Genomic DNA, 13069 nt, shown 5'->3' on the forward strand with positions numbered 1-13069 from the left:
GAACAACTGTGTGAAAACTCAAGTATCCCGAGGTAATTTGGCAAATGCCTGGACATACTTCCAAATCCTAAACACAGAAATTCAATGGAATGTGGTATCTGCAACTTTCATTCGAAGGCAAAGGGTGTACTAAGGAATTAAACTCATTACAGCTTCAGCTTTTGTTGCCCACTGAAAGGATGAAACAATTTAAATCAATTTAGTAATGTCTTCACAGCATTTGTTCTTTCCAGGAACTATTGTGGAAAAATGTAAACCAATTTGTTTTTTTTTTTTTTTCTTTGCCAACATTTGTCTCCAATACACTAGATCAGGACGTGAAGGAAAAAGGAATAGCACTTTCATCACTCAGAAGTTGTTTGAAGCTGCTAGGCATCAGGGGATGGGTTTGCGAGCCAAGAAGAAATACATTGGCGTGAAGATCCCCTTCCTGCAGAAGCCAAATAATTCTATTGATCAATATCACATCCGCATTCAACTACTAACACACATAAATTGTAAAGTGCACATGGACACTAGCTGCTATTTCATGTATATAACATCACCAGAATAGGCTTTAAAACTGGGAATTTTCCAGGGTTTGGGGAGATATGGACTAAAAAGAAGAAGACTTTTTTAGAGAGTTCAAAGAGATGTTCTCCCATAAAAATGCTTCATAAAAACAAAGAAAGCACTTACCTTCCACCTTCAACAAGAGCATCTGCTGCTTTCTCTAGAAAATGCTGTACTCTTTGACTACCTTCTGGAGCAAGTCCCAAAAACTCCAATATTTTGACCTGCAGAAAGAAAAAAAAATCTCTCACTGATCTTTGCTTTGACTAAAGATGGAAAAGACACTATAATTAGATTCACATATCATCACACAGGTTTCCAAGTCTTACCATATTTCTAGTGACAAAACGTCCAAAAGCTGTAACTCGGAAGTTACTTGGTGAGAAATAATCTTTATCCAGGGGTAAGTGCCAAGGGAGAGGTGAGTCCACAGCAACATCTTTCTCACATATGACCTATAACCCAATGGCGAATTAAAACAGATATCATAAGATACAGAAACATTACTACTATAAATTCCAAGTCATTGTAGTAACAAGGTGTAACAACCATATAAAACCATGCAGCTAACCTCAAATCCAGCAAGTTTCAGAGCTTCTAGACACTGTCCCATTGATCTGATGTCAGGAAGTCCATTTCCCAGTTCAACTTCACCCTGCCATCACATTAGATTTAGTGTACCGAAGACATAAGGAAAATTCAGTTAGCAATAGAAGAAAAATTGCCTCATTTGACCTTAATTCTTTGATGCTCTTGGTTCATGGGATCAAATGAATCGGTAACGCACCATTCATAAGCAGCAAAGCACTGGCCAGGTTTCAACACTCTGTATATTTCTTTGTAGCAATTAAGCTATTTCCACCAAACAGAAAATTCAATAGAATGGGACTCAGTACAATTTGACATTCAAAAGTAAGTACGCCAAACTCAACTACTGAACATCTCTCTTGGAAAACCCAGTGAGTCTCTAAATGTCATACCAGATCGGGTGCATGACAAGTGGCTTCTATGGCAAATATTGCATCAAAAGTACTGTCAGAGAAAGGCATCCTCATGAAGTCAGCCTACAACATCGGAATCGAAAGTCACTCGGGGGTCTAAGTTCAACATCATTACACTGCAGATATAAATATCATATTGCAGCTGGAGTAGCAAAAGTGAAAACTGACGAGCAATTGCATCTTGTTAAATAAATTATGGCCAACCTTCACATAAGTGCAACTATTGTCAACTCCTCTGATGCGATTCAGTTCCTACAAAACAGTTAAACCTTTCAGACAAAGTCATACAGAATATTAGAACCACTAACTTTTAATTGTTGGATTAAGAAAAAACAAGGAATAACAAAAACATAAAGAAATCTCCTGCTAAAGTATGATAGCTAGATAGATACATAAGGCATTTAATTTGTTATGTTCCCCAACAAACCAAGGTTGGTATACCTCTCCTCTTGATATTTGATATTCATTGTTGTTTAACCCTGTAAGCAATGTATCACTACAAAAGGTTATTAATATCAGAGCCGTGGATTAAAAAAATAGAGGGTTAAAAAATGAATATAAACTTTTCGCATACACAATTTTCCTACAAATTTTAGAATACAAAAGAAAACAGATGCCAGAAACTTTATATATTCCACAAACAGATGCCCTCGAGTGAAAAGTGTCCTACCTATCCCCCAATTACTTATGTCAATACAACAGGAAGTCAACGTGGTCAGCTCTTTTCAGTTTCCCTTTTGGGTTTCTCATAGAAAGAGAGTTGAACTGAAACTAATAGAATACATGGATTAGGCCTATATCAAATTAGTGACTTCAGTAAAATATGAAAACTAGTAGGTCATTAAAGTGAAATGTTTTCTGAGGTAGGATGAGTGGAAATTGAAGTGTGAGAGGCTGAGTGGTAATTGAAATGAAGGATCAGGAACTTGACTTAGAAAGTATTAAGGAGTTAAACTGTGAGGCACTTCTTACTTAACACTCTGGAGGCAAAGATAGACAATATAGAAACTGATGAAAACAAACTGCTACGGTTTCCTGTGCTTGTAGCATTTAGCAATCTCTGTTTTGGTACTTTAGCATTCAGCAATTGACTTGGAACTTTGCCACTTCACTAGGCATATACAACTAAACAGAGAAAAGGATGTACTTTTTTATCACTAATTTTCTAAACGATAAACTTCTTATGTTCCAGAATGAGTGACAAAATGCAAGTATTCACACTTCATCCCTATAATGTCACACATTGAACAAATATGACCTACTATGAGCAACACAAGATGAATGGAGAACTTTATGCATAGTACATAAAACATTCTAAATTTCTGCTGGTATTATTTGGCTGGTTCTACTGTTGCTGTTAGCTTTATTCCTGCCATGTGAATCAGTGGTTCCTCTGCCTATGATATTCAGGTCTTTCTAGAAATTCAGTTGTGCATTCAATTTGGCATGCTACTCTATTCTATCTGAAGCGATTTTTTTGGTATGATTTGTTGCAGTTACGCTTGGCTGTTGTTTTGAGCTGTCCAATCTTTAATGGACAACGACGAGATATCATGAAGGTCTCTCATCTTTTTCATATGCGCTCTTTGTTTTGGGTATGAGCCTGTGATAGTATGGAACCCATCTATAAGGCAAGCTCCTCACCACACTTGTGTTAATGTATCGTGGCAACCACACCTACAGCTAGAGTACTTTTTGTGCCAGTTGCGATGTTGGAGAATTACATTACTTTCTATGCTGTTTTCCAAGTGTATGTTTACTGCTTAGTCTTGTATGTAGATTTGGCATTGCCAACTCCCTATGTGACATTACTAGTCACTGTCTTTGCTAGCCAGTTGCTGGCATCTACACCATTTTGTACTCTATCTGCTTCATGCAGCTTATTACTGAAAATCTACTTTTGGCTGAGCAAAAAAGACAAAAGGGGGCAACACAAGATGGTAATTAATGTAACACAGCTGTAATGACTATGAGGTCTTATGTGCTCAAAACATACTGTTCACCAAGATAAATTATCGAATTCCAACATCATCTATGTAAAAGATATTCTCATTTTATGCCAACTAAGAACTGAAATAGTAGTTTACAATTCAATGCATATGGAAAAATGGGACCTTTCACAGCATGATACAAACTTTTAAGGCTTGTTTTCATATCGTGTTGGCAAACTGCCAGAAAAGGATTTAACTAATTTGCGTAAGTGCTTGCATCATACTGCTTAGCATGAAAATGTTAATGAACTGAAGAGTCACAATCACCTACCTAAATCTAGCAATTTCTCTTAGTGGCCCACCAATTCCACAGCCCACATCTAATACCTGAAACAAAACAGAATGGAAAAACATTTGTCCATCTTAGGCAAAAATCGAGATTAGTTTTATGAAAGAAACCTTCTGCCCTTTCTTCAAACCAAGTTGCAAAGCAAGAAAGTGCTCATGCCTCTTGATGCTCTCTCGAAGTGATTCCCCTTTCCATCTACAAATTTAAAACCAATACCATCCATTAATTATCACCAACACTGTAGTAAATTGCATACACTTCCAAAGGATGATCCAACCATTTGTACCAACAACTCCTTACCTTGGTGCAAAATGGAAAGATTCACCCCAACCATATTCATAAAAACTTGTCACAAGATCATAATACTTGTTAACCTGAAAGGCACAAGTCATTGGTCCTCGATAAAAGTAAATGTAATTCAACTTTCGAACATTTAGCAGCACTAAGATAATTAAAAAGGAAAACCAGAAAGAAAATGAAATTTTTCTTCAATTAAAAAAATAAAAACACAATTTTCTGCCTAAACATCAAAAATGACTGGACCCCAACAGCATCAGAAATGATGACATGGAATAAATGCAAACATCTCACTAACACAGATACCATAAAAATAAATTACTAATCAAAAACTTGTTGAAGGAAAAGAAATTTAAGATTTTGATATAGGAACCATAATTAATAAATAGTGACTCCTAATCTCAAAAAATTATAAGATAGGCCCTTCCTATCATGTCAACCATTGACCAAACAAATCAAAATGTGATATGCAATTAAAACTTGCCGTGTGAGCATGTATGGGTCTCACTTTTCATTAATCTGATATGACAATATTAGTAGTCTCCTACTCTGTAAAATAATTTTGCAGGATTGCCAAACTCAAGATAATTTAGGATCTCTAATCTCTTTCACAATCTGAGCATTTCAGGCATAGAATCACAGCTAAGACAGAATTATTTTCGATGATAGCTAATTAAACTTAAGTTTCATAGAGAACAGGGAAAAGATTGACCACATCTAAGAATCAACCTGTGTTCCTCAAATGATTAAAATGTGAGACACCAAAGAGAGCACTGCTATGCACAAACTTGTTCCAACAAGTAAAAAAGGAATGGAAATACAAATCAAATCTTGGTTACAAACAAGCAACATATATATCCCCCCATCCCCAAAATAATAATAATAATAATAATAATAATAATATAATCACAGGTTGGCTTTTTTTTTTTCAAAACAGCAGTAAAAATGTAATCATGAAAAATACATCGTTTCCATGAAAATACACCTAGAGATTTCAGACTGCACTTTCATAATAGCAAAAATCAACTTAATATACAAAAGTGACAAATTACAATTGTCAGCAATTAAAGTGTCTTCTTGTTTGAAGTTAGTTGCAGCTTTAATATCCACTATAATCTACAACCTTTAGTACAAAAGTTGGATAAACCTCGTCTGAATCATGCTAATAAAAGATAACACAACAAATGGCAATTTTACATTACCATATCTGTGTAGTTAGCTTTCCTCTCTTCATCATCTCCTCCATGACAAACATGATACTTTTCATACCTAAAGTTCAAATTAAAGTTACTGTCATTAAAAACCAAAACTAAACAGTTAACCACAACCAATTGTTTCAAACTGAAAAGAGAACTAAATGGATATAATATCTTTTATGGGTAGTTATGGGTAGGTGATACTTAGGTTGGGTCAACAATATCTACTATCCAATTGATAGTTTGACTTTATGACCCTTATCAGAAGCATTTATATGCCTAATGTGAGTCGACCTTTTTAATTTGGGTGCTTGATCTACTATTAAATCAATTTCATGCAAGTTCTCAAAGCTTATAAAGTGGTGGCACGGCTAACTTTAAGTAAAAATAACAAAAGAAGAAACCCAACATTGTGTGTTTAGTGACTAGGAGACATGAGAAGGTTTGGAACTACTTAGCCAGTTAGCCTCCATTTGGTTGTTATTTTGCTTCCTAAAATAAAAGTTTAAAAAGAAAAACATGTTTGGAAAACAAATAACATTTTTGAATAATTAAAATTCTAAAACTATATTTTTATAAATATCAAAATGCAATGGTGATATTTTATATGAAACAATAAGCTTGCATGTGTGTTACATTTATTGGACAAAACTTAGATAAGGTTCTTTAAGTCAAGTTCATAAGGTTCCTTCTTAGAAAATGATCAAATGAAAATTAATATTGAAAACTAGAACCAACAATCAATAAAATTCAATGAGAAGATCGATAATATGTAAAACGTTAATAAAAGATACTATCTACAAACAAGTTTTGATCACTATTTATTGAATGGTGAAAACTATCATAATTTTAATAAAATACGTTTTTAAAATAAAGTGCCAAATTTTATTCAAATTTTTTCAAAATTTGTACACTTGATCTATGTAACAAAACCTTTCAGTCTATTGGTTTGATTTTCAATTTGTTGGTTTTTATCTAATCATTTTGAAGGGTGAACCACAAGAACTTACCTAAAGGATCGTACCTAAGTCTTGCCCACGTTTACTTATTTGCTCATTTTAAATCAAATATGATTTTTTTATTATTTGTTTAAAGAAGAAATAGCAAAAAACAACCTAATAGAAGCCAAAATAGTTCTAAAACAAATCAATGGCATATATCAGCAAATGTAACAAGTGGGTGCGCGTCTAAACCAGAAAGAACAAAAATAACAATGGAAGTAAAAAGAGAAAAGCCAAGACTTACTTTTGAACAGCCGAGAATACTTCCTTTCTCTCAATGCTTCCACCAACCCCAGAAACAAGATCCAATGCTCCAGATTTTGACATCCTCCTACCAAACTAACCAAAACTTAAATAAGTCACTGCAGAAAAATGTACATTTACATTGAATAAAATTAAAAACAGAGTAATGAGATACCAGATATATTTACTATTCATACACCCATAATTGAATTAGGCATGTTAACTTAAATTACTAGATGTGTAGTACTAAGATTTTTGCTCAAATCAAATGAGTAGGAAAGAGCTGCACCCATTATTAAATTCTCTCTCTAAGTATTAAAACTAAAACAAATAAGTAAAGGGCAGCGAAAACAAATGCATAAATCTGAATGAAAAATGAAAAAAAAAAAAAAAGAAGCTTTTTTGTCATATAATGCAAACCTTTTTCAATTCTTTACAGCTAACAATTTCATTACCCAAATAAATTCATTTCACGAAAGAAACACCTACACTTTTTAATAAAAATAATATGAAGAGCAACAGCTAAATAGAGGAAGAACTTCACTTGGAAAGAAGCTAAAAAGTCAACAAAACGAAGAATTGGTAGAAATGGGCTTTGAGATACCCTCTTGGACTCCACTCCTTCTCAGATTAGTGCTCTCATTTGCTTCAAAGATCAAAGAAAACTGCCAAAATCTAAGTTTGTCTTTGCAAGTACAGAGGAACCTCCTCTACGGTTAACAAGCTTTCAGTTTTGATTTTAATAGAAAGATGACAAATCTAAAATAAGAAACAAATAATTTAAAGGGTCCACCGTACACTCACTAAATATGCAAAAATAATAGAGTTGAGTAAAATCAAATTAAATTAATTATTCATTTAAATTAAATGTGATCTAAATAAAATAATTCAGTTTAATTAGTTTATTAGATTAATTGGTTTAAAATATTTGATTAGCTATTTGATCGGTTTTCAATTTAAAATTTTTATATCAATTCATCAAAAAACTAAACTAATTATTTATAGATATTAATCTATATAATGTTTTTTATATATATTAAGAAGAAATAATAGTAAACTTAGTTAATAATATATTTAAAATATATTAATTTATTATATATATATATATACAAATCATAATCATAACAATTTAATTTTAATTATATATTTATTTTATAAATTTATATTAATATAAAATTACAAATTATATATTTTAAATAATAATTTATATGTTAATATTATAATATATGACAATAAATATATTATATATTAATATGTTGTAATTGTTACATCTTGGTAATGGTTCGTAATAAAAAATATTATAAATATATATAATTATAAAAATATTACATATAAATATTTAATTTATATATAAGCAATACTATAACTTATAATAAACTTTATTTATATGATTACACTTAATAACTTAACTAATTATCAATTTAGTTTTTATAACATATTGTTTATAATTAGTTATTATTTATACAAACTTTGATATAAAATATTGTAACATATAAGTTGTGTCATTAATTTCATATATACATAATAAAGTAATATATTATACATATACATATATTTAATTTATACATAAACATTAATGTAACTTATAATAGAGTTTATTTATGTGATTGCACTTGATAATTTTATTAGTTATCATCTTAATTTTTATAACATATTGTTTATAATTAGTTATTATTTATACAAACTTTGATATAAAAATTAAAATATTATAATATATATGCTGCGTCATTAATTTCATATATATAATAAAGTAATATTATATATATACATATATTTAATTTATTCATAATTTATATATTTTATAGTTATATATAAAGTTTATAAATTTTAATATTATATTTTGCAAAAGGAATGATGAAAATTTGATCCATTTATCCAAAACCAAACCGACCAAACCAATTCTATATTTGGTCGACTTGATCTTTTGTTATATTTAATCGATTTTTTAAAAATGTTTTGTCTATTTCAGTTTTAAGTATGATAGACTAGACCACTCAACTCATCTATTTATTCACCTTTAAAAAATAATATATTTAATTAAAATTTATATATTTTATAATTTTATGTCAATGAACCAACTGTTATATTTAACAATTTATGAAACGAGTTCAAACTTAATTAACTTTACACTGATATAAATAAATAAAATAACAAAATTAATTTTGCAAAATGTTAATGACTATTATATTATAGTTTTAAAGATTTTTACTTTTTTTAATACAAAAAATTTTATGCTTCAAATAATAAAAGGATAACGAAACAAATTAGGAGTTGTTGGGATTTTCAAGATTCAACAACATACAAAATATAATAATTACTATGATTCGTCATTCATTATTTACAAACGAGAGAAAAAAATCCATTATAAATGTAGAAATTATGAAGAATACAAAACACCTTAAAATAAATATTAAGCAAACCTAGTTTTCATGTTTATTAGTATTTAAATTTACCATATTAAATTGTAACTTTTCTTCTTTTTCTTTTTGTCACAATTTTATCTTATTCGATTTTGTGTTTGTTATCAAATCCAACAATTACTATCAAATGCCAACTAAAATTAGTGTAAAGCCAAGTCTTTTAATCCTAAAAGCAATTTTTCTAAATATCGATAAGATTTACAATGATATCAGTTATTAATTATCCTAAGAGGTTTTAAACTTCACAAGTAAAACTAGAAATTGTTATACGTGTCGTAAAATTATCCCATATAATCCAATTCCTTTCCTAAAAATTTCATTGTCTGTATATATAAATATATTAATTCTTTTTTCTAATTTCCTCAACCAACATCTTTTAACTATCTTTCAAGAAGTTGTGGTGGAAAGTTTCCAAAATTTCTTTGGTATTAGGAAAGTTCCGTAACAAATATCCTATTTCTCAATAAAAATACATTACATTTATAAGTAAATTATAATTAAATAACTTCAACGTAAATAATGTAATTATGTACTCTCTATTTCAAATTAAATGTTCATCTTTAACTCAAAAGTTTTGTTGTATCAACCAGTGCGCTACTCTGTTTTTTGCCATTGACCTTGGATTGTATAGGAAATCCTCATCTACAGGTCTTCCTTCTTCAATGCAGGCTGCCTTTGTGTTTGTGTCTCTGATGTTGTAAACATCAGAATACAGTGGTGTTTTGTGTCTATGATGATGAAAACTTTTGAATACAGTGTTGCTGCAGTCGATGATTAACTAAAGTAAAGTGAGGCTACATTGCTTAATGATTGATAGGAAGCTTACGGTTTCTGTTTTGCGCTTCTCCACTTTAAGCTTATATTGTTCTACTTTGAGCGTTTTGGGATTGAGTTCAGGTGGTTTGTCCCTCTGATGGTTGTGACTCGGGAAAAAAAGCTCTGTTCAACCAAACTCTTGGTACCACTAGGTGATGGATGAAACACCCATAAGTATGACTACTGCTGTTATGCTATGCTCTCTTTTCTCTCAAGGGAAGGGTGTTTCTTCCCTCACACTCCTTTTATTTTTGTTTCTTTGGCTATCCTTCTTATATAGTCACCAGCCAGTCAATAATTGTTACAGCTAAACTTTCGAGTTTTGATCCTTTTTTATGCTACGTGTAGACCAGAGATTAACGGGACAAGGAGTGAGGCATATTCATGGGGCAGTCGATTTTGTTCCGCCTTACTCTTATGATTTGAGCTTATATAATTACAGGAGAAAGAACATGGTTACTTTAACTCTCCAAAATTACTACTTACTTCTCTATTCATTCCTTGAAAATGGATCAACCGGGAGGAAATAGTTTTGAGGATTATCATTGTCCTTAGATCAATTCGTATGAAAGGAAGAAGTATGGACTATAGAGGAAACTTTTTGGGTATTTTTCTTATACCAGCTCCATTATTACACTTTACTACATTAGTGATGAAAAGAAACTTGGAATGATAATTTACGCTTAACTATCATTCAATTCACACTATTGCAACTTAAACAAGTCCAAAATCACTCTTCAAGATTCAAGATATTAAAAAGTATGACTCCAATGACCTTGTTATGTCATAAAAGGCCCAACACCAAATTTTCCCGGTAGAAACCTCCATACTCGAAAAAACAAAAGGCCAAAGTCCTATATCATGCGGCAAACAAACTTCTAACTTTTGACTAAGAGACAGGGAGAACCCTCACATCATCCAAGACGGGGCCGCACATATGACCAAAATCATGTAACTTGGTGTGGTAATAGGCACTGTAAAAGGTTATCCTTGTCCTGGCTGAGATTGCTTGGAATTTGAAACTTGCCGTCTTGAATACACCCTTTCCTTGAGATACAAAAGGAACCTTGAGAGTTTCCTTACCAGCAAATGCTTCAACCATCATTGATCCATGGCAACCGTTCTTGGCATCTCCAACAGTGAATGCGAGGGTGTAGAATTTGTTAGGAACTGTTCTGATGACTTGGGCCATGGCACTCTCTCTTCCAGCCACCAGTTCGATCGCGTAGAGTCCTGAAGGAACCGAGAAGTGCTTCTTGTCAATGTATTTCACAGGTTTGAGGGATTCAATGATCCAGCCAGGGAGTGGTGAAATTTTGTCTTGCATCTTAGGAGGCAGGAGGACCCCTGTTGAGAAGTTGTTGAAGGTATGGGGACCAGTCTCAAACCCACCGTTTTTGACTAGGTTACCTGCTTTGAGAGACATGAAGTAAATTTTTTTACATTTGTATAGTATAAAAATATAACTAACGCCTTTAGTCAAGACTATAGCGTGAAATCTGGCAGGAAAATTAAATGGAAAAGGCATCTGTTGGTATAAAATAAGGGCCAAGCTACTTTGCCATAAGTGATTTGAACAGGGCACATTTATTCAGACTACTCTGCTTTTTGTAAAGGCCAAAGGGGACTCCTTAAAAAGTGCACGAATCTAATTACATTTGTAAATGGGACTTCTTAAATACTGGTCCAATTACACGATCAATTAATTAATCATCATCTGTCTTTCTTTTCTTTTCTGAACATCAATGACCGAGAGCTTTGACGTTCTAGTAAAGTTAATCTTAACCGATCCAAAGACTGCATTAGCGTGATTTAAGGCCATAATGCAAGTAAAGGATTCTAAATTAAGACCAACGAATGGAGCTTAGAAGAAATTAAAAGAACTTAATTTACCTTTGGTATATCTTAGAGGACGCATTTCTTTGATTGCAATGGCATCCAAGAGAGGTCCACAAGTTGGATCTTCTTGAAGCCCAGGGTTATGAAATGTGACCCTGACTACTTTAGCTGTTGCCTGGAAGGCAAAAGCAATGGTGTCGCCTCCATCAGTGCTATACAGGGTCTGAATGGAGATGTCTGCCGTCTGGCGAGAGACTGATATCCTCAGCACCTCATCTTGTGCGCAAGTCCTTGTGGCACCAAATGTGAGAGAGTAAATGTACCCTGGCTTGACATTCACATTCTGAGAGATGGAACCCTCGTTGCCAAGCCTCACAGCATGGGCTCCGCGAGGGATGGCGAGGTAAAATCCCCCAGGTTGTGGCCCCCCTGAGACAAACTCCACCAAGCCATCGATTTCCCATCCTGGAAGTGAGTATTTTCCGAGGATCACTGTTTTGTTGAGGTTCTCTTTCTTGGGTGCTATTTCAAAGTTACCATTGTCTAAATATCCTGAACAATACAAATGAGAAATACACATAAAATAGTGTTAATGACACTCATGTAGCACAATGTCTGAAAAACAAAAAAGTTGACTATTTACTTACCATCAAGGTACGGGGAAGTGACAGGAGTACGTGAGCCATTACACAGAGAGAAAATGAGAGTAAAGCAGAGAGAGAGTAGCCAAGCCATTGTTCTGCTGTTGAAGCAGCAGCGTCCAAAGAACTCTAAATAAAGAAATGAAAAAGACAAAGTAGGCCGTAGAAAAGGGCTACCAAGAATTAATTTTATACGCGAAAGTAGAAAGAGAGAGGAAGGTGAGACCCATGTTCAAGTGGCACCAAATTAGCCGTGAGAGGTGTCGCTTTGTCTCTGTATTTTCAAAATCTAAGTGGCAAATTTTCTACACATTTCAACATGCATGCGTTGGAACCCATATGATATTTTCATTGCTCCCCGTAATTTGCTCCAATTAGGTTTTTCAAGAGTTCAAAATCAAGCTTGTGTTTGTTTACACACGAGAGTCACATTCCCATGCACATGCTTAAGTGCATAACTGCTGTCTATGGCAGGGTGATTCCTTTCTAGAATTGGAAAATCAACAATTGGTTGCTGTTGATCCAAGTATTAAGCAAGCTGTACAGGTTTTCGTACAAGTTTTGACTCATTGATAAGGGCGTGTGCCAGTCTCCAAGCACCCAAGATTAAGATTTATGTTTTTTATATAATAGGAGAGCACAACTGTTTACGGAAAAATCGTTTCCATATAATACAGTTTTTTATCAAATTTTTTGTTCTGATAAATTAATATGTGATACTTAATTAATTATTACTTATAATTTCAATATTTAATAATAATTTATCAAATTAATTTTAACGAA

General features: G+C 32.6%; 2 protein-coding genes across 7 annotated transcripts; both read right to left on the reverse strand.

Annotated features, from left to right (window-relative positions):
- Positions 1-105: 105 nt before the first annotated feature.
- Positions 106-7322, reverse strand: LOC18598956 (cycloartenol-C-24-methyltransferase-like). Of its 6 annotated transcripts, none has more exons than XM_018122435.2 (14): positions 7175-7322; positions 6572-6666; positions 5333-5399; positions 4134-4207; positions 3944-4028; positions 3816-3871; positions 1995-2049; positions 1758-1805; positions 1533-1616; positions 1288-1404; positions 1124-1207; positions 882-1007; positions 679-776; positions 106-430 (listed from the first exon to the last, which is right to left on the reverse strand). In XM_018122435.2, the coding sequence occupies exons 2-14, from the start codon at positions 6652-6654 to the stop codon at positions 376-378; spliced, it is 1032 nt and encodes a 343-aa protein (XP_017977924.2). In that variant the 5' UTR covers positions 6655-6666; positions 7175-7322; the 3' UTR covers positions 106-375. The 6 variants fall into 6 exon arrangements, with proteins under 6 accessions (XP_017977924.2, XP_007028764.3, XP_007028765.3 ...); XM_007028702.3 differs by having other exon boundaries at positions 6572-6658; positions 7115-7320; XM_007028703.3 differs by having other exon boundaries at positions 7115-7320.
- Positions 7323-10394: 3072 nt separating this feature from the next.
- On the reverse strand, positions 10395-12451 carry LOC18598957 (protein TEEBE-like). The gene is made up of 3 exons (XM_007028705.3): positions 12293-12451; positions 11700-12197; positions 10395-11216 (listed from the first exon to the last, which is right to left on the reverse strand). The coding sequence occupies exons 1-3, from the start codon at positions 12378-12380 to the stop codon at positions 10696-10698; spliced, it is 1107 nt and encodes a 368-aa protein (XP_007028767.3). The 5' UTR covers positions 12381-12451; the 3' UTR covers positions 10395-10695.
- Positions 12452-13069: the final 618 nt, after the last annotated feature.

This window comes from Theobroma cacao, chromosome 5, assembly GCF_053813885.1.
Source record: "Theobroma cacao isolate CCN51 chromosome 5, ASM5381388v1, whole genome shotgun sequence".
NCBI classification, from domain to species: Eukaryota; Viridiplantae; Streptophyta; class Magnoliopsida; order Malvales; family Malvaceae; genus Theobroma; species Theobroma cacao.

Bases quoted from the DNA above. Each gene is read 5' to 3' on its own strand.
- LOC18598956 (XM_018122435.2), bottom strand. From the start codon at position 6,654: ATGTCAAAATCTGGAGCATTGGATCTTGTTTCTGGGGTTGGTGGAAGC. The intron at 1,617-1,757 runs GTTGGCCATAAT...CCGATGTTGTAG, and splicing joins ATAGTTGCACTTATGTGAAG to GCTGACTTCATGAGGATGCC. The intron at 1,008-1,123 runs GTTAGCTGCATG...ATTGGGTTATAG, and splicing joins TGAAACTTGCTGGATTTGAG to GTCATATGTGAGAAAGATGT.
- LOC18598957 (XM_007028705.3), bottom strand. From the start codon at position 12,380: ATGGCTTGGCTACTCTCTCTCTGCTTTACTCTCATTTTCTCTCTGTGT. The intron at 12,198-12,292 runs GTAAGTAAATAG...TGTATTGTTCAG, and splicing joins CACTTCCCCGTACCTTGATG to GATATTTAGACAATGGTAAC. The intron at 11,217-11,699 runs GTAAATTAAGTT...CTCTCAAAGCAG, and splicing joins TCCTCTAAGATATACCAAAG to GTAACCTAGTCAAAAACGGT.